The 21,355-nt window shown below is 44.0% G+C and overlaps 1 protein-coding gene across 1 annotated transcript; it reads left to right on the forward strand.

The window, feature by feature from the left end:
• The first annotated feature begins 160 nt into the window (after nucleotides 1–160).
• znf330 (zinc finger protein 330) lies at nucleotides 161–19,999 on the forward strand. Its single transcript, XM_053622033.1, has 11 exons — nucleotides 161–429; nucleotides 787–890; nucleotides 7,112–7,264; nucleotides 7,426–7,445; nucleotides 7,605–7,675; nucleotides 8,927–9,003; nucleotides 10,595–10,721; nucleotides 10,825–10,929; nucleotides 11,022–11,068; nucleotides 16,806–16,923; nucleotides 17,922–19,999. The coding sequence occupies exons 3-11, from the start codon at nucleotides 7,145–7,147 to the stop codon at nucleotides 18,182–18,184; spliced, it is 948 nt and encodes a 315-aa protein (XP_053478008.1). The 5' UTR covers nucleotides 161–429; nucleotides 787–890; nucleotides 7,112–7,144; the 3' UTR covers nucleotides 18,185–19,999.
• Nucleotides 20,000–21,355: the final 1,356 nt, after the last annotated feature.

The raw sequence follows: 21,355 nt of genomic DNA on the forward strand, positions 1-21,355 counted from the left end.
ACTCCAGAAATTATTATTAATATATATATATATATAATTATGTCTTCGATTTAGTGAATAATATATACTTCCTAAAACGCTGATAAACATGGAATAAAGTGTACGTCGCGCAAGAGGTCTTATTTGCTGTAGCTAGGTAGATAATGTCTGTAATTTTGATCATATTCAGTTAAAATATATAAGTATAAGTATTTAAATAGCATACCATATATTCTGATTAGTCAGATTTTTATTTATTTATTTTTTTATTATCAATAAATCTTTAATTTGAGACAATATTTTTTTTTCGCTACTTGCACTAACCGGAACTGATATTTGTGGCGCTAATTTCCTGCACGGAGCTATATCGAGGGCGGACCAACGAGATCAGCTGCTAGCGGAACTTCCGGTCTGAGCTCAGTAAGCCGTGCGGAGAAACAGTTAACTGTGGTATGTTACAGTTAATCTTTTTTAACTTTATTATTATTATTATTATTATTATTATTAGTAGTAGTAGTAGTACTAGTAGTAGTAGTAATGGTAGTAGTAGTAATACTTGTAGTGTAGAAAGTCTGTAACGGAAGCCCACTACACTGTGTGTGATGGGTTTATTGTAGAAAGCTCAGCTGCTCTGTACTTCACGCGCCTAAAACTCGCTTAACTACAGCAACGCATAACAATGCTCCATATAAACCAGCAACTATAAATCACTCGTTCTTTTGAAGGGGTTTTTCTGTTATCAGGTAAAATATGGCCGCTGTATTTCTGTACAGTGTCTGATTATAACTCATCTGTTGCTGTACACAGTGTTCCAGCTTCCTCAGTGCCACTGCTCGGGTCATAAACAGTTTATCTGCTCATCACATCCAGCCAACAACATCCCTGTGGCCAGAAACTGCATCTGATTAAAGGTCAGAGGAATTACTGTACAGATTATGCAGAAAAATTATGAGCGTTAATCTCTAGCCAGCACCACGATTCATTTTTACCAGTAAACCAGTAATAATAATAATAATAAAATAGCTGCGAACAGCAGTTATCTGGGCTCAAGCACTTTACGTACATATAAACAGACATTATGTATTATTTAGCAAGTGTGTAAGCACTTAAATTGGAGATGAAACAATTCCGTAGAAAAACTGACCACCGAAATTGTTTTTATTATAAACATTTTTAACTCTTATAGTTATAGTGTTTGCTGATCTGTATAGAATTCTATACAGCGTGCTTCTTTACAGTCGTATGATGCATGTGCTTCCCTAATTTCATGAAGTCCTGAGGTTTCATTTAAGAATTATAGGCATATTATATTGAGTACACTCCTTTATGTCCATAATTTTAAATGACCCTGTTATAGACATCCAAAGACTAAAGCAGCATTTCTTTTTCATAATTATTGACGTAGGGAGTCCAGAGAATTGTACTTGTTGAGTGTGAGTGAAAAACATAGGGCTAGTTCGCAAAAGTAGGGTTTTATTTATTTATTTTTTTAATAATGACAAATATTTAACCATTTGATTGAGGCAAAGGTGTTAAGTATTAGGAGGTCTAATATATTGTGTGAATAACGTACGTGTGTGTGTGTGTGAGAGAGAGAGAAACATAATATACAATGGTTTATTGCAGGGGTTCCCTAACTTTTCCAGGGCAAGGCCCCCCAAATGGCATTAACATTTGACCGAGGCCCCCCTTTTGCAAGATGTATTTAAAACACATTAAAATACAGACTTCTGAACATAACTCCCTTTTTTATTATTATTAATAATTACATCTTTACATTACATTAGGATTTGATTGTGTGTGTGTGTGGGGGGGGGGGGGGGGGGGTGAGTTGTCTGAGAGTGAGAAAGAGAAAACATACTAGTGGGAGGGATCGGCACACCAAATTGTTGAGGCCCCCTGGGCGCCCCCTGGCGGCCCCCACTTTGAAAACCACTGGTTTATTGACATGTAAAACGTGATAGCGCCTCCTGGTGTCCGATTTAACACACAATTCAAAATGGCCTACATAGTAAAATTGGATCTCATCTAGGGCTGCATCTAACAGTTATTTTTGATGATCGATTAACATTTTTAATCAGTTTAACATTAACATTTTTATTAATGTTAACATTTATTAACGATTATATACGATTAACTTTTTTAATCAGAGGCCAGTTTTTATTTTCTTAATTTTTTTTTTTTTTTTGAAAACAGGTTATTTCACATTCTGCTTGATGTTGTCCTTCAAACATTAAAGTTTAACATTAGCTTTTAGACCACACCAAGATTTTATGGGTAATGATACTCTCCAGAGAACACTTAAAAAGACAGCAGCGGTTCTTGGCACAGATTGAGCTCAAAAAGTACTGTTGCTGCTGTGCTTTTTTTCCACAAGTTCTTTGGCGTTCACAGACAGTGTGAGGTCCTGAGATATGTCTATTCCCAGGAAATTGAACTGCCTGACCCTCTACTCCTACTTCCTCCTAAAATCCTAATCTCCAACTCCCTTTTCTCCTGTTTTTGAGGAGTTGAGTGCCAGATTGTTGTCGGAGCACGAGGCAGTGAGTTTTTGGCAGACTCGTCGTTATTATCGAAGAGTCCCACTACAGCAGTGTCGTCTGCAAACTTAATGATGATGTTGCTATCATGGATTGATGTACAGTCATTGGGGTAGGGCGTGTATAGCAGAGGACTCGGTACACAGCCCTGGGGGACCCCAGTGCTGAGGGCCAGGACTGAGGCGTGATTGGACCCCATCCTGACTGACTTTATACGGTCTTAAAAAGTCCTCGATCCATCTGCGAGTGTGGTGTCCGACACCCAGACGGTGGAGTTTGGACTCCATTCTGCTGGGGATGCCGTTGGGACCAGCAGCCTTCCTGGGGTTCACACCACGGAGGACTCTTCTGACCTCGCAGTGAGGCCCAGGTTGTCCATACATGGTACTGGTGTGGGTCCGGTCTCTGCCTCAGTCACACCAAAAACGTGCAAAGAAATGGTCGAGCTCCTCGGCCAGGTTCCTACTGGTGCTGATCTGCTGGATCTTCGGAGCTCTTAATGTTTATGAGGTGCTGGATGCCCCGCCAGACATGCCGGGGTCGCCCTCGCTGAAATCTCCCTCTATCTTTCGCCTGTAGGCTGCTTTCGCCTCCTCGATGCCTCTTTTTTTAGGTTGGATCTGGCAACGCTGTATAATTCCATGTTTCAAACGCACAAACTAAGTGCTAACTGGTAAGAGGTTGAATGTTCTGCAGTAACGCACACATTCGCTCATTTGAACACAGTAACATGTTACAATATTCTGTAAATGTATGACACTTCTAACTTTTATATACAATGGCATGTTCTAACCCCATTACAGTTACCGCTCTCATAAACAACACCATTACTTTAGTTTCTAAATATAGCATCAAACAACATATTAGATCAAAATGAATATTTTAGTCAGAGTTATTGAGCTTCCTTTCTATCACGCGCTGTTCGATTGACGTGCATGCGCGGCCTCGCGCCCATTCAGTGAAGTTTGGAACACGTTAGACAGCACGCGCGTCTGTCGCAGGATCTGACACGACGAGCCACGTTAATACACTTGAGTTTGTTTGATGCGCTTAACATAGAACATTCTCACATTTCGGTCAGCCTGGATCGTGCACTTTTCACCGCTTTAGGCTACACTGTTAACAACAGGAATAAATAATTGTTGGGGTTTTACTTTAAGAATGTTCAGATTGTTTTGTTAAACTGCACTCCAGTGGTTGAGCTGGTTGCTGAAGTTGTTGCTTCTGGAGCTGAGAGCGCGCAGTATGGAAGCTCGTGTCTGTCAGCAGGTCCCTGCTTATATCTCAGTGCCCTTCCTTCCTTGGGTTGCGGATGCTGTCTAGAGAATCGTCGGGGTACGCGCACACCTCTGCACTATACAGGAAATTAAATGAAAGTGATAACTTTCCATTAAAGGAAAAGGAAAAGGGGGGGGGGGGCACGTGCAGTGTAGTGTAGTGTTCCAAAATGTGCTATAGACTAGAAAAAAGGGGATTTAAGGGGGAAAAAATAACCATAAAACAAAACCCTTCGATAAACTGGACTTGGAAAAAAAAACTCCAACAAACGACTTTAACTAAAAAAAACAATAGTCAGGAAAAAAAGAGCTTTAACCACAACAAATATAAAAAGAGATTTAACCACAAAAAAAATTAGAAACTTAAATATTAGGAAAAAAAGGAAATTAACCAAGAAGCAAAGAGGGAGTTCACTACAAAAAGAAAACTCGGGGGGGAGGGATTTTACAAAAAAAAGGCTTTAAAATAACAAAAAAAAATCTTTTCAGACAAACAAAGTACATTTGTTAGGATTTGAAACCAGAGAATCTCCGGTTTATGAATCTTAAGAAGAGAGAAAGCGAAAATACACGACAGTCGGCGCCCTCGCCTCGCTACACGCTTAGGTTAACTATTGATTGGCTCGGTGGAAGGATGTATATTCATGAAACGCGAAGGTATGTGAGCGAATGTGCAAACGGTGAGGGGCTTTATCTGTCTGTACCTGAGTTAACAGAGAACAGAGGTGCAAACGCAGGAACCAGGAAACGCACGGGGGGGGCGTTCACAGAGAGAGGTGGGGGGGTGCGTTCACAGAGAGAGGTGGGGGGTGCGTTCACAGAGAGAGGTGGGGGGGTGCGTTCACAGAGAGAGGTGGGGGGGGCGTTCACAGAGAGAGGTGGGGGGGGCGCGTTCACAGAGAGAGGTGGGGGGGGCGCGTTCACAGAGAGAGGTGGGGGGGTGCGTTCACAGAGAGAGGTGGGGGGTGCGTTCACAGAGAGAGGTGGGGGGGGCGCGTTCACAGAGAGAGGTGGGGGGGGGGCGTTCACAGAGAGAGGTGGGGGGGTGCGTTCACAGAGAGAGGTGGGGGGTGCGTTCACAGAGAGAGGTGGGGGGGGCGCGTTCACAGAGAGGCGCGGGGGGGCATTCACAGAGAGAGGTGGGGGGGGGCGTTCACAGAGAGAGGTGGGGGGGGCGTTCACAGAGAGAGGTGGGGGGGCGTTCACAGAGAGCGGTGGGGGGGTGCGTTCACAGAGAGAGGTGGGGGGGGGGCGTTCACAGAGAGAGGTGGGGGGGGGGCGTTCACAGAGAGAGGTGGGGGGGGGGCGTTCACAGAGAGAGGTGGGGGGGTGCGTTCACAGAGAGAGGTGGGGGGGTGCGTTCACAGAGAGAGGTGGGGGGGTGCGCGTTCACAGAGAGAGGTGGGGGGGTGCGTTCACAGAGAGAGGTGGGGGGGTGCGTTCACAGAGAGAGGTGGGGGGGTGCGTTCACAGAGAGAGGTGGGGGGGGCGTTCACAGAGAGAGGTGGGGGGGGTGCGTTCACAGAGAGAGGTGGGGGGGTGCGTTCACAGAGAGAGGTGGGGGGTGCGTTCACAGAGAGAGGTGGGGGGTGCGTTCACAGAGAGAGGTGGGGGGGGCGCGTTCACAGAGAGAGGCGGGGGGGCGTTCACAGAGAGAGGCGGGGGGGGCGTTCACAGAGAGAGGCGGGGGGGTGCGTTCACAGAGAGAGGCGGGGGGGTGCGTTCACAGAGAGAGGCGGGGGGGTGCGTTCACAGAGAGAGGCGGGGGGGTGCGTTCACAGAGAGAGGCGGGGGGGGGGCGTTCACAGAGAGAGGCGGGGGGGGGGCGTTCACAGAGAGAGGCGGGGGGGGGGGCGTTCACAGAGAGAGGCGGGGGGGTGCGTTCACAGAGAGAGGCGGGGGGGTGCGCGTTCACAGAGAGAGGCGGGGGGGTGCGTTCACAGAGAGAGGCGGGGGGGTGCGTTCACAGAGAGAGGTGGGGGGGGCGCGTTCACAGAGAGAGGCGGGGGGGCGTTCACAGAGAGAGGCGGGGGGGCGTTCACAGAGAGAGGTGGGGGGGTGCGTTCACAGAGAGAGGTGGGGGGGTGCGTTCACAGAGAGAGGTGGGGGGTGCGTTCACAGAGAGAGGTGGGGGGGGCGCGTTCACAGAGAGAGGTGGGGGGGGCGCGTTCACAGAGAGAGGCGGGGGGGGGCGTTCACAGAGAGAGGCGGGGGGGGGGGCGTTCACAGAGAGAGGTGGGGGGGGTGCGTTCACAGAGAGAGGCGGGGGGGGGGCGTTCACAGAGAGAGGCGGGGGGGGGGCGTTCACAGAGAGAGGCGGGGGGGGGGGCGTTCACAGAGAGAGGCGGGGGGGTGCGCGTTCACAGAGAGAGGCGGGGGGGTGCGTTCACAGAGAGAGGCGGGGGGGTGCGTTCACAGAGAGAGGCGGGGGGGTGCGTTCACAGAGAGAGGTGGGGGGGGCGTTCACAGAGAGAGGTGGGGGGGTGCGTTCACAGAGAGAGGTGGGGGGTGCGTTCACAGAGAGAGGTGGGGGGGGCGCGTTCACAGAGAGAGGCGGGGGGGCGTTCACAGAGAGAGGTGGGGGGGGCGTTCACAGAGAGAGGTGGGGGGGTGCGTTCACAGAGAGAGGCGGGGGGGGGTGCGTTCACAGAGAGAGGTGGGGGGGGCGTTCACAGAGAGAGGTGGGGGGTGCGTTCACAGAGAGAGGTGGGGGGGGCGCGTTCACAGAGAGAGGCGGGGGGGCGTTCACAGAGAGAGGCGGGGGGGGCGTTCACAGAGAGAGGTGGGGGGGTGCGTTCACAGAGAGAGGTGGGGGGGTGCGTTCACAGAGAGAGGTGGGGGGGGCGTTCACAGAGAGAGGTGGGGGGGTGCGTTCACAGAGAGAGGTGGGGGGGTGCGTTCACAGAGAGAGGTGGGGGGGTGCGTTCACAGAGAGAGGTGGGGGGTGCGTTCACAGAGAGAGGCGGGGGGGGCGCGTTCACAGAGAGAGGCGGGGGGGGGGCGTTCACAGAGAGAGGTGGGGGGGTGCATTCACAGAGAGAGGTGGGGGGGGCGTTCACAGAGAGAGGTGGTGGGGGGGGGCGTTCACAGAGAGAGGTGGGGGGGTGTTCACAGTAAACTTATCCTACTTTTAGCCGGCTTTCTTTATTGTGTTTTTGTTCATCACCCCGATTAGTCAGTGTGTTACTCAGCTAGTCTATACAACCCCTAACACACACACACACACACACACACACAGTGCCAGGTATGTGTACTTTAATAAACCAGTGTACTTTAAGGTTTTATAGGCTCTTCTCATGTTCTCTGTCTCTCTAGTTGTGAACTAGAGCACCGTTCCTCACGTCCACGATGCCGAAGAAGAAGACCGGCGCTCGCAAGAAGGCTGAAAACCGGAAGGAGCGAGAGAAACAGAACCGAGCCAACAGAGAGCACGTCGACGTCGCAAAGCAAGCGTGCAACTCCTCCATGGTATGACCGTCAATCACTCGATTTAATATAATAAATGTTTTAATGTCTGTCATGTAATTACTATTCCAAAACCCCCTCCATGTTTATTTGATAAACAGTGTATTATAAGCACGTATACAGTGGAGTATTTTCTCATCAGTTTCCTCTTTGTCGTTTGTCAGGACTGTGATAAGTGTCTGAGGTGAGCATGAGTTTGAGGAGATTTTTCTTCTTTGTTATTACTTGTTGGTGAAGTGGATATAAGAGTGTGCCAGGAAGGTGTGTTCAGTTTCCTGTCGTAACCTGCTGCTTTTTTGTTGTTGTTGTTGTTGTTGTTTGTTTCTTGTCCTCTCCGTATCAGACGACAGAAGAACCGAGCGTTTTGTTACTTCTGTGGGTTGGTGCAGAAGCTCCCCATGTGCGCTCAGTGCGGTACGTTATCATTACATGTTAGTCTGTATGGATGTGCGTCAGGAATTCATTCTGCTCTTCGTCCACATGAAGTCAGGGAGAGAATCTGGAAAGAAAAACCATGTCTAAAGGAAGCTAGAGTCTGGGTTTTTAAATCCCTTTTCTTTGTTATAACTTTTTTTTTTTTTTTTTTTGTAATATAACTGCCCCCCCCTTTTGTGGTTAAACCCCCACTTTGTTTTTTTAGGTAAATCCTATTTTCCTGGTTTTATTTTATTAAAAAAATTGTTGAACTTTTCCCTCTTTCATTTTTTTCTTTGTTTAATTAATTTTTTTTATTTGCATGTAAATCCCATTTATCTCATTGTTATTGTTTGTGCTTAACTCTGTTTTCTTAGGGTTTAAAAAAAAATAAAATTCTCCCCTTTCCGGGGTTTTTTTTTTTTTATGTAGTTAAATCCCCTTTTGAGTTTTGTTTGTAATCCTCATTTTCTTAAAAATCTCTCAAATCCCCTTTTATGAATTTTTATCTAGTAAAAGCCTCCTTCTGTTTTTTTTTTTTTTTTTTTTTTTTTTTTTTTTTAGCTAAATATGTTTTCTGTTTGTATATATTTATCTGTCTGTGTGTGTGAGTGTGTGAGAGTTTAAATCTTTTTTTTTTTCCTGGTTTCTCATGGTTCAATCACTTGAAATGCAGTTTTTCCGTGGTTAGACCTTTTTGTTCCGTTTTTTTGTGTGTTTTTATGCTTGCATCCCTTTTCTGAGATCTTTGTGGTAAAATACTTTTTGTTCCCTGAGTTTTTGATGAATCTGCATCATCACTGATGGTCTTGTTCTGGTTCATAAATTAGGAAGCGTGAGATCATTGCAGTCAAAAGCGAAACTTGATATCTCTCTTATCTTTCTCCTTCGTTTTGAGAAAGATGCCGTCGAACTATTGCGTCGACAAAGCTATATGTTGTGTCATATAGAGTTGCACCGTTCTGGAAATTGCAAAAACATGATGATAAACTGCCCAACAAACCATACATTTATTTGGGGGTTCGTACCAGTTATCAGCTACGGGCTCTTATAATTGTATATTGCAGCTCGCATTACAGAAAGCATAGTAACTGGTCTACAGAATCCTGTTTAATCACATTAATCATATAGACTGTATATTTCTTCAGATGTTTCATGACATAAAGTCCACGAGCTGCACTGATGTGTCTTCATAACCCTGATTATTCTTGTGTTTACTGTTTTTTTTTTGTTTTGTTTTTTTTTTTAAAGGTAAAACGAAGTGCATGAAGTCTTCAGACTGTGTGATTAAACACCCTGGTGTCCACAGCACGGGCATGGGCATGGTGGTAAGCAACACTCTCATTAAACACTGGCTTTAAAACTGAAACATTCTTGGAAAATCCAGCAATTTATAGACTACAACCACCTTGAAGATGAGTAAAAAATATATCAGGATAGAATAACAGTGAGGTCCTGGGAAAGTGTACATTTAGACATGGTTTTCTGAGGACAGGATGTGGAGGCGTACTTAACATTTTCCCAAAAATCCAATGCAAGCACGAGGTAGTGTCGGAATTGACCCCCATATCATGCACGTAGGCACACCCCTGGGGTTTAAAGTAAACCGGTTTGTGTGAAATCTGTTTTTATTCATCTATTTTTTTTTTTAATGTGCAATTCAATTTTAGTAGCTAGCAACTGAAACTCCTACGGTGATTAGCAGAGGAGGAGACGTGGAATTTTACCCTGGATTCAGAATGGACAACAATGTCACTTCATGATCCTTTTACAGGACTCTACAGAAAAGTACTTGGTGTGACTGTGAATAAAAACTACAAGTCCAAAATGCATCTACACCGCGCAACAGTTACTTTCACACTGCTTTTCATCTCCTCAGTCAACCGAACAATGTGTAAATACTGCAGAGAAGCCATTATGATGACGAGTAACTCTGCACATCATCTGCTTCTCTCAATTGGAATTGGAAAATTAGTTTATCAGAAGGTAAATTAATTTGTCATGGATTACTGGGTTAGTGTGTGTGCAGGGGTACGAGTCTTACTGGGTTAGTGTGTGTGTAGTGGTATGAGTCTTACTGGGTTAGTGTATGTGCAGTGGTACTGAGTCTTACTGGGTTAGGTGTTCGACTAGCTGGGGTGAGTGTTGGGAGGCAGCCGGGTGTTGAGTAGTCTGACTGTCTCAGGGAAGAAGTCTGCTGGTGGTGGCACATATGCTCCTGTACCTTCTGCCAGATGGCAGGAAGGTGAACAGTCCACGTGAACAGGCACGTTTTCTGATCAATCCAACTTTTTCTGTTCATGTCATACATTGACACGTGCTAAAAGTACTGAAAGAACCATGAGTTTCACTTTGCAGTGTATTTTTGTAGGTGTGATAGGTTTTGAAAGTAAAGTAATTAGTAATCTGATTACAGTTTTAAAGTAGTAATCAGTCATCTGTAGTGGGTTACTTTTTTTGAGTAACTTACCCAACACTGAGCATAACAGACTTAAAGCAAAAGCACCATCTGCCCTCTTCCACACAACATGTCGTACAGAGGCCCATGTTTGGCTAATATTGCTGTGATTGACAGGGGAGAGAGAGCATGCCGTCCCTCCCACCCAGACAGCACGGCCTATTGGCCAATACAGATGGCTTTTCTGTTGCACACTATTTAGTAGGCTAGTAAACAGTTTGGGATGCAGCATTTAAGTCTTTATAGGAGTAACTATGGGTCACTTTGAACATACAGTACACTTATTATACAATTATTCACTGGTATTACTCCAGCAAGTGCCATTCTTACCAAAATTTGGGGTTTAGCCTAGAAAAAGATTTTTAAAATCGATAATATCTGCGATCCTGGAGCTCCCGGACACGCCCTGATCTGGTGTCTATGGTTAATTGAGTATGTTTCTTCCTTTTTGTGGCCACTAGGGAGCGATCTGTGATTTCTGCGAGGCCTGGGTGTGTCATGGAAGGAAGTGTCTGAGCACTCACGCCTGTTCCTGTCCCCTGGCTGATGCAGATTGCATCGAATGTGACCGCAGTGTGTGGGAGCATGGTATAAATCTCAACCTGGACTATAATTGAAAAAGCATTTAAGTCATTAAGTTCAGGTTGTTTTGGTCTTCAAAGTCGTATTTACGATATTTTCTGTGCTACAGGAGGCCGCATCTTCCGCTGCTCTTTCTGCCACAACTTCCTGTGCGAGGACGACCAGTTTGAGCATCAGGCCAGCTGCCAGGTCCTGGAGGCAGAGACTTTTAAATGTGAGTCTGTGAACATTGCATGTGCATGGCTTTCTCAATTCACTGTTAAGGTTTAAGGTCTTCGTCTTAAACACTGTCCTGCTGAATTTTAGGTGTCTCGTGCAATCGCCTTGGCCAGCACTCGTGTCTCCGATGTAAGGTGAGGTGATGAATCTGTCTTTTCTTGTCTTTGTGTAGTAATCATCATGCAATTCATTCAGATCAAACATTTGTGTTATACAATAGGATTGATAAACAATAGGAGGGTTTTCTCCTCACAACCCAAACTTTAATATTACAACTTGCTTCTGCACAAAATGACGCAAACGCACTCGCACTTAAGTAAGGCACTAGGTAGAACGATAAGTCACGTTGGGTATACGCTCGGACTGTGAATAACTAACGCATAATGAATTCACAGTATTGTTTTACACTAGTGTACTCATTGTAATGTTATTTCAGGAGATCAGGGCACAACAAGGGAAGTTCATATATAAAATGCGTGAATATTTGGTTTAATTTTTTCAACTAAAAAGCCATTGACTGCCATTTTATTCAGAGTAAGATTGGACGAAATACTGACTAAATACGGGCGGCTGTGGATCAGGTGGTAGAGCGGGTTCTCCACTAATCGTAGGGTTGGCGGTTCGATTCCCGGCCCGCGTGACTCCACATGCCGAAGTGTCCTTGGGCAAGACGCTGAACCCCAAGTTGCTCCCGATGGCAAGTTAGCACCTTACATGGCAGCTCTGCTACCATTGGGGTGTGTGTGTGTGTGTGTGTGTGTGTGTGTGTGTGTGTGTGTGTGTGTGTGTGTGTGAATGGGTGAATGAGACACAGTGTAAAGCGCTTTGGATAAAATCGCTATATAAGTGCGCCATTTACCATTTAAATTAAATTATGCTATTATATTATCATTATATCAGCGGCATAAAATGGCCTTAAAATGACCGTAGTATTGTTTATCACAATTATTTCCGGGACAACATATCATCCAACAAAAGTAATTATCGTGAGAGTCCGACGTATCGTGCCGTAGCATACTACTTCCTGGTTCTGCTTGAAGCATTCAAGGAAAACTAAATCAACTTACAGAAAACAAAAAGGGAAACCAAAGACGAATAAAAACACGATGTAATCAGTTTCAAGATCTCGGCCATGTGTGCAGAAGCTTTGCATGAGATCTATTAAAAGGCAAACACATTAGTTGCTTTTGTAGTGATTCACAACCATAGCATAGTTGAAATTTTTCTGCTTTTTCATTTGCAGCCTTCCATGACGATCTCAACCTGTAAATTAACCGGGCCTGAGTTATGATGATCTCTCCTTTCTGTGGGAGACAGAACGTAGTGTGTTTGTCAGACGGGGTTTTGACAGCGTGGGAATAAAATAAGCCCTACCTCTTACAAATCTATTTCTACAGTAATAGTATCATGATACTTTTTGAGGCTGAACGTGTACACAGACCTGGGCTAAACCATTTCAAGTTCACCAAGTATCATGATTCCGTACATTTCCTGTGATAAGTCCATTAGAGTCAGCTTTATTTTCATAACCTGTTTGCACACATGTTTGTCCAAAGCACAAAGAAAGTGTTGAAAGAGTTTTACTCAGCCCTCAATGCCAAGACAACATAAACCTTAAGTAAATAAAAGCGGAACGAAAAACCCGTCTAATCAGGTCAGACATCGCAGCCACATGTGCACAAGATTTGCAGGAAATGGAATATTTAGAGAAAGGCATTAGCTGCCTTTGTAGTTTTCCATTACCATAGCAGAAACAAGATTTAAAAATCCCCACCATCATTTACAGTGGATGTAAAAAAAAGTCTGCACACCCCTGTTAAAATGGCAGGTTTTTGTCATGTGAAAAACTTTAAACTAGGCTAAACCATGTCGGAACCTATTGTGAAATTGCAACATGAAAAAAAAGTAAATAAAAATCAAGTGACAAACACACAGTAAGGTTTTAGAGAAAAAAGAAAAAACAAAACACATCCAATTCCCAGCTTGCATGTGTGCACACCCTTTTATAAGTGGGAATGTGGCGGTGTTCCGAATCAACCAATCACATTCAACCTAATGTTAAATACTAATTAGTGTATACACACTTGCCATCAATTAAAGCGACTGATAAACCCTATACAAAGTACAGCTGTTCCTATAGGATTTACGTGACATGTTCTTGGTAACATCCAACTAGAAAAGCCATAAAGAGCTTCCAAAGCAGGTACAGGATCTCATTGTTGAAAAAAAATCAGTCCGGAAAGGGTTAGAAAACTTTCCAAGGCACTATATCTACCTTATAGATAATAAATACAACAGCACTGCCATGAACAGGATGTCTCTCTAAAATAGAAAAACAAAAACAGGCTGCCAAGAGGCTTCTATCAAAATTGAAAGAATTGCAGCAGTTTCTGGGAAGTACTGGTTGCTATGACGACAAACTCTTTGTATGTCTGGGCTATGGGTAGGGTGGCAAGAAAGAAAAATAATGTGGAATGTCTTATGGTCTGATGAGATCAAAGTTGAACCTTTTTGGCCATTATACCAAAACATATGTTTGGCTAACCCATAAAAAAATAAAACAAAAACACAGCACATCACCAAAGAGAAGCATTTAGGTTGCAGCATTATACAACCCCAGTTCTGAAAAAGTTGGGACAGTATGGAAAATGCTAAGAAAACGAAGAGGAGTGATTTTGTAAATGCATTTTGACTTGAATTTAAACAAAAAACATATGTAGACAAGGTATATGATGTTTTACCTAATCAACTACATAGTTTTTTTTTTGTTAAAGTAAATGTTTATTTTGAAATTGATGCATACAACACATTCCAAAAAGGTTGGGACAGGGGCAATTTAGGGCGAATAGCAATGTGACAAGTTGAAATAAGGAGGTGATGTGAAACAGGTGAGGCAATCGTCTAATCGTAGTATATAAGGAGCCTCCAAAAAAGGTCTAGTCCTTCAAGAGCAGGGATGGGTCGAGGCTCGGCAATCTGCCAACAGATGCGTCAGTGAATAATCCAACACTTTGAGAATAACATTCCCCAAAGACAAATCGGTAAGATTTTGGGCATTTCACCTTCTACAGTGCACAATATAATTAAAAGACTCCAGGAATCCGGTCAAATCTCGGTGCGTAAAGGGCAAGGCGGAAAACCACTTCTGAATGCGTGTGATCTCCCTCAGACGTCACTGTCTTAAAAATCGTCATGAGTCTGTAATGGAGATCCTGACATGGGCTCGGTCAGTCAACACCATTCGCCGCTGCATCCACAGATGCAAGTTAAGGCTTTACTATGCAAAGCAGAAGTCGTACGTCAACACTGTCCAGAAGCTCCGCAGACTTCGCAGGGCTCGGTTTCATCTGAGATGGACAGTAGCACAGTGGAATCGTGTTTTGTGGTCCGACGAGTCGACATTTCAAATAGTTTTTGGACAAAACAGCCGTCGTGTTCTCCGGGCAAAAGAGGAAAAGGACCATCCAAGCTGTTATCAGCGTCAGGTCCTGTCATGGTATGTGGTTGTGTCAGTGCTTATGTCATGAGTAACTTGCACATCTGTGAGGGCAGCATTAATGCAGAAAGTTATGCGCACATTTTGGAGCAACATACAGTATGCTGCCATCCAGAGCAGGACAACACCAAACCACAGTCTGCCCAGATTACAAGCGCATGGTTGCGTAAGCAGAGAGTGCGAGTGCTAGCATGGCCTGACTGCAGTCCTGACCTGTCTCCGGTTGAGAATGTGTAGCGCATTATGAAGTGCAAAATAAGGCAACAAAGGCGCTTTAGAGTTGCGCAGCTGATAAATTGCATAATGGATGAATGAGGGAAAATTCTGCTTGCTTGAAAAGGTGATGTTACACAGGGGTAAGCAGTCGGCTGTCCCAACTTTTTTGGAGTGTTGCAGTTATCAGATTTGAAATGAGTGTATATTTTCAAAAATAAATTCACAAAGTAAAAACTCAAATAATCTGTATTCAATATAGGGCAGGGTTCAAATGATTCTTTTGGTTTGTTTGTTTTTTTGTGTAACTTTTTCGGAATTGGGGTGGTACTTTTGGGCTGTTTTTCTTGAGCTGGAACCAGGGCTTTTATCAGGCTGAAAGGAATAATAAATAGCTCCAGTCAATTTTGGCTCAAAACCTTAAGGTCTGGGACACACGGTGGCTTAGTGGTTAGCACGTTCGCCTCACACCTCCGGGGTTCGGTTCCTGCCGGGGCCGTGTGTGCGGAGTTTGCATGTAATTTTGCGGGGGTTTCCTCCCCCAGTCCAAAGGCATGCATGGTAGGCTGATTGGCATGTCTAAAGTGTCTGTAGTGTATGAATGGGTGTGTGAGTGTGTATGTGATTGTGCCCTGCGATGGACTGGCACCCTGTCCAGGGTGTACCCTGCCTTGTGCCCGATGCTCCCTGGGAGTGGCTCCAGGTTCCCCCGTGACCCTGAAGAAGGAGTAAGCAGTAGAAGATGGATGGAACCTTAAGGTCTCTGTCAAAACTCTTAAGATGAAGAGAAGTTTCACCTTTCAGCACCTTTCAATGACCCAAAGTAAACCTCCAGATTAGCAAAGGAATGGCTTCACCAAAACAAGTTCAAGGTTTCGCAATGGCCCATCCAGAGTCCAGACCTAAAATGCATTTTTAAATCACGTTTTGCCCTGAAGATTTTTTCTTCAGCCCTGAATAATCCTCCACTTGGAGCGGTTTGTCACTACGTAACTGAACGTCAGTAAAAGAAGACGGCCGTGTTGTAATTTTATATCTTCAGTGAACGGAGGCGAGACCGATCAGACAGGGTTTACAGGAAAATACGTGGAAATACTCGTGTCTTATTGGCTGACAGTCTCTCAATTCTGCCAAACGCTACCTCTCGGTCAGTGTGAGGGGAAAATTAGTAAAGGGGTTGAAACTGAAACACTAGCATCCTCGCATTCTGAGCAGGAAAACAAGGTGTGTAAACGTCTATATGAGTTCCAGTTTACGTGAACATGATCTGAACAGAGCATGAGGAAAGATAATGTACTCTGCAACTCCTACACTGATAGCTTAGCTGTGCCTCCCCTTGGGTAGCGACACCAAACTGGCCTAGATAGAAACGTCTTATAGTTTATCAGTCTGGTAATCCTACAAACAGTGACGACACCCGAGCCACGTTTTCTGATCAATCCAACCTTTTCTGTTCATGTCATACATTGACACGCGCTAAAAGTACTGAAAGAACCATGAGTTTCACTTTGCAGTGTATTTTTGTAGGTTTGATAGGTTTTGAAAGTAATTAGTAATCTGATTACTTTTGCATGCAGTAATAAGTAAAGTAATCAGATTTAAATCAGTTTTAAAGTAGTAATTAGTCATCTGTAGTGGCTTGCTTTTTTGAGTACCTTACCCAACACTGCTGAACCTTTATTGATGCCAGAGAGGCCTGTAGTTCCTTTGGTGCTGTCCTTGGCGTTTCTGTGACTTCCTGGATGATTTATCGCTGTGCTCTTCAAGGAATTTTGTAAATTTGGCCACTTGTGGGGAAGTTCACAACTGGCCGAGTTTTTCCATTCGGAGACAATGGCTCTCACTGTGCTTCCCAGAGCCTTTGCAGTAGATTTCTAACCCTTCACCATCATTCTAGCCTCCACCCTTCTAGCTTCATGAATGCAGTTTCAAAGATTTGGGGAACTAGTAATTACAAGGGCAAATACATTTTCACACAAGCCCTTGTAATTACACAAGATCTTTTTTTATCCTTGTTTTAATGTCTGAAATGAGTTAGTACACGAGAGACACAAAAACAGAAGAAATACTTTTTCACAGCACTGTAGTGAACATAAACTGCTGCATCCTGCACAGAGCATTTCAGGATTCCAGTAATGTGTTGTGGTTTTGTTTCCTCCTAGGCCTGCTTCTGTGATGAGCACGCTCGAAGCAAAGTGTTCAAGCAGGAGAAAGGCAAGGCACCTCCGTGTCCTAAGTGCGGCCACCAAACGCAGGAGACTAAAGACCTCAGCATGTCCAGTGAGTGTTTCTTCAACACACACACACACACACGGCTAAGAGTACGACTACAGACCATACCGATCTAACACTCCTGTTCATTCCAGTGCTTGTGCACTATGGTAAATGGTAATCTATTATTCATCAGATCGTATAACTAGTGGCTGCAGATTTCACTGATAGTGTGGATGATTTATGATTATACATACAGTCTAATGAAGGCGTTTGATCAGTAATATCAGTTAAAACATAGAAAATAAGTCGTACAGAATCCTTGTCAAAACCGAATACTGTCGAAGTCGATTCATCAGTCATGCCTCAGTTAATAGTTGTGATTTCTGCTGGTGTATTTTCGTTGTTTCAGCGAGAAGTTAGTGGTTTTCTGTCGTACCGATGTGACAGGAAGTCTGTACTAGCACAATTACTCTACGTTATATTCATCTCAAAACGGCGCTGAAAATAGCAAGAGCTTCTTCTCACTTCTCATGTCCAGCGACGTACAAACTCCGGAACAGAACGCAACGTAACTCAACCATACGGCGTAATTGCACCGAGTTACAGCAGAGATTCTGCTCGGCTAGTTACGGTTCTACGAGGTGACGAGTGCGAAGGTGTGGACGGCGATATTAGCATGAAAGTTGACGCTGGGGAAGCTGATCTGTCTGAGCAGAGTGAACGGAGGAGGAGGTGAGAGAGCCGGACATTAAAGATTAAAGGGCTAAAGCGCCGCTGCATTGCTTTTTAGGCAGTAAAGACCGGCATGGCGACGAAAGACGCAAAAATGTCGTTATGAAGTAACGTGTTAATGATCAGTCGTAGAGACTGGATTTAAAGCTGCGCTCTACAAAATTTCTACCGATGGTTAGGGGTCACTGAGCATCTGTGAAGTTATTTTATCGGTCCTACAGGAAACGGTGTTCGAGCACACAAAGCTTAAAAAGTCCGTCTCGAATCCAGAAGTAGTGAGATGTTCGTCGAATCTTAATACTAACCAGCTCACTATTTGCTCCTGTTTTCAGCTCGGACTCATAAGTTCGGCCGGCAGACCGGCGCCGACGACGACTACTACGGAGCGTCGGGATACGATTCCTACTGGAAGAGCACCGCGTCCGGAGGTGCTGCAGACCAGGAAGATGACGACGACGAAGATTACGAGGACGACGAAGAGGACGAGGACGACGACGAGGAGGAAGACGAGGAAGAAGACGAAGACGAGGCTGAAGCAGTGGATTCACTCGGCAACCTGAGCCTCGGTGTGAGCTCGGCCGGCGGAGACAAGTGAAATCAAATTAGATTAAATTGGATTAATGGATTTCCAATGTTTATGGCCATTATATTATTAAAGATTAACTTTTAAAATTCGCACAAGGCTGATAATTGGTGAACGTTAGAAATGACCAGTGAGTATCGTGGAAATAATGTTAACTGCTCCCTACTAACTTTTTTTTTTTTTTTTTTTTGGGGCCACATTCACATTTAAAGCTGCTTCCTGACTTCAGTTGTCAGCACGTTTTACTTTACTATGGGACGTGGGCGGAATTCATCCAAGTGCTGTTGACATTCTTTGTCACAGTGGTGCTTTAAAAGTTGAGAGAACTTATTTATTTATTTATTTATTTATTTATTTAATTTTTTTTAAAAAATTAACCTTCCAACTAATTGGGTCACAATTTGGGGCCTGTGGAAAATGTAGTCTTGTTAGTGAGCGAATATAATTAAGCAATATCGCACAAACAAGAGGGCGGTCTCTTGAAATGAAAAAATGAATATGGGGTTATTGATAATTCAGACACGACATGGCCAATTATTTTTGCTCCGTGAGTGGATAAAATCCCAAACTCACTGATAGCTGGTCAGCTAGCTAACTCATACTGATTTTCTAAGTTCCTGTTAAAGGTGCATCTGGGGAAATTGGCTTCCTGTCTTCCCTTTCATCTCCACCTTTCATATTTAAAATCAGACGTTACAGTATATTCATGCAAAAAGTGTAGTTTGTCGTCCGCTGATGTCTATACTGTAGTAACGGTTTCGAAGAAGGGAGTGGGATTTTACGTATCGGACACAGACGAGCGGAGTGATGCATACGGTGGAATGTCCCAGTGCGGTTATACTAAACACGGTCCCCGCCAAAAGTATAGGAACAGCAAGGCCAATTCTATTGTTTTCACTATACAGTGAATCAAAAGATGAAGATTCAGCTTTCATTTCCTGAGATATACATCTAAGTGTTTTTTTTCTTTGTATATTTTATCGATTGATTTCCTATATTAAGGGCGCACGGTGGCTCAGTGGTTAGCACGTTCGCCTCACACCTCCAGGGTCGGGCGTTCGATTCCCACTGCGGCCCTGTGTGTGCGGAGTTTGCATGTTTTCCCCGTACTGTGGGGGTTTCCTCCGGGTACTCCGGTTTCCTCCCCCAGTCCAAAGACATGCAGGGTAGGTTGATTGGTATGTCCAAAGTGTCCGTAGAGTATGGATTTCCTATATTACTCATGCAACATTTCCCAATCTCCTCATTGCTCATACGGCTAAATCAGGTTTTGTATTCAGTTATGTTTTTGACTCATCTGACAGTTTATTCATGCTTCGTGGTGTATTGGAGATTTCGTACATGTGGTGGCAAGACAGAAGAACTAATAAAAACGAAATATACCAGGTGTGTATCAGCGTACTCACCACGAGTGATGATTCATTAGGACAATCACGGGAGTTCAGCTGGAACAACCTGTAAGCAGAAAGGGAGGGACAGAAGGAGAGAGCGAGACGGAGCATTCCACGTGTACATGAGTGAAGTGGTAGTACGGTATAGAGTGCAGAATTATAAAAAAAAAAAAAAAAAAATTCAGTTATACGTTCTCAGATTTGAGGCAGAGGATATTAAAGGTCACAGGTAACCATGGACTCGTACACATACACTGGGCCTGGTCAGTAACTTACACTGCCAGCTTCGTGTCTAGATTATGGTCAAAAACCTATGGCTGACTTCAAAGTTTGTCTTCTGTTCCTATTATGGAACTTAAAACAAAAACCCCAAAGCATTCATTTCAAATTATAATCAAGTAACCAAGTCTGATAATGGAGGGTTCTTGAGGACGGATTAATGAAAGCCATGTGATCTGATATGGACACAGCATCCAACATCCCTCAGCCTGTGACCTGGGGAACAAAAATTAACTAAAAAGTTTGATTTGAAAAGGAAACAGCCCCTGGAGCGACACGTGGTGCATGTCAAAACTTTAATCCATGCCTGCTTGATTCCTCGAGCCTACATCCTTCAGCCTGTGACCTGGGGAAAAAGTTCTCAAAATGCCCTCGGAGGAATCATGGATGGAAAAGATGAGGCTGCATACGTGGAAATCTTTTTTGTTTTTTTATTCTAGCAAGTGACGTAAGGCTGTGAATTAAATGTCCTCAATGAATTCATTCGATTCAATAAAACAATACTAAGAACAAACCGTGGTTTCAAATCAAATCCTTCATTACAATTACAATTGTGCGTTGCTTTCTAAGAAGTCAGGTGAGGAATGGAATCTTGTTGACGCTAAAACATCCATGTTGTTTCAGTTGACATTAATTAATTGTGTAGGCACAATATAGGCAGATCTGTGATTGAGGATGTCCTTGATTCCTCTCGTTCTCATTTCCTGTCCTTGCCTCTTTCCTTACTTGCTCGGAGGGCGGCGCTAAGAAGATTTATCCAGCAACAGCATGTCCTGATGTTTTTTAATCCTCTTATACCACAGAAATGTCACCGTGTACGCTATTACTATAGAAGCAAAAGCGTATAACCGATTGATATAAGCCTTGCAACTGCAACTACTGTCAGAGCTGCTGTTATAGAAAATTAATAAACACCTTATGCTTATCACCATAAAGCATTCAACAGATGTACTATAAGGAAATCCAGCCAGAACAGCAGAAGAGGCACCAGTGAAGGACAAGGAAAGGCAGTGCTCATCACGTCTTCGAATGCTTCGAATGGTTTCCCTAAATTCAACTGAAAATGCAGCTTATAATGACTTCTCCAGTTTCAAAATGATTCAATCCCTTCATGGCAAGCATCTTTAGTGCTTAGTCGAGCGCCCTTTTGCTGTTATGACCTGCAAGTCCATCCAGCATTTAATGTCATCAAGACAGTCAAACAGATCTGACAGAGAACAGCTATTATTCGAATTGACAGGAAAATAAAGGCGTGTTTCGTCAGCGTAATAGTGATATGATAAGTTGTGTTTCTGAGTGATGTAACCAAGGGGAAGCATATATAGAGCAAATAAAAGAAGTCCCAAAATGGAACCATGAGGAATATCAAAGGAGATTTGTGCATGAGATGAGAAACAATTTCCTACATTAACAGATAAAGTTCTCTCCTTAAGGTAAGAGGCAAACCACCTTAACACAGGCCCCTGAAACCCAGCCATGTGATTAAGCCTTTTTACAAAGATGTCATGATTTA

Source organism: Ictalurus furcatus, chromosome 3, assembly GCF_023375685.1.
Source record: "Ictalurus furcatus strain D&B chromosome 3, Billie_1.0, whole genome shotgun sequence".
Lineage (NCBI taxonomy): Eukaryota > Metazoa > Chordata > Actinopteri > Siluriformes > Ictaluridae > Ictalurus > Ictalurus furcatus.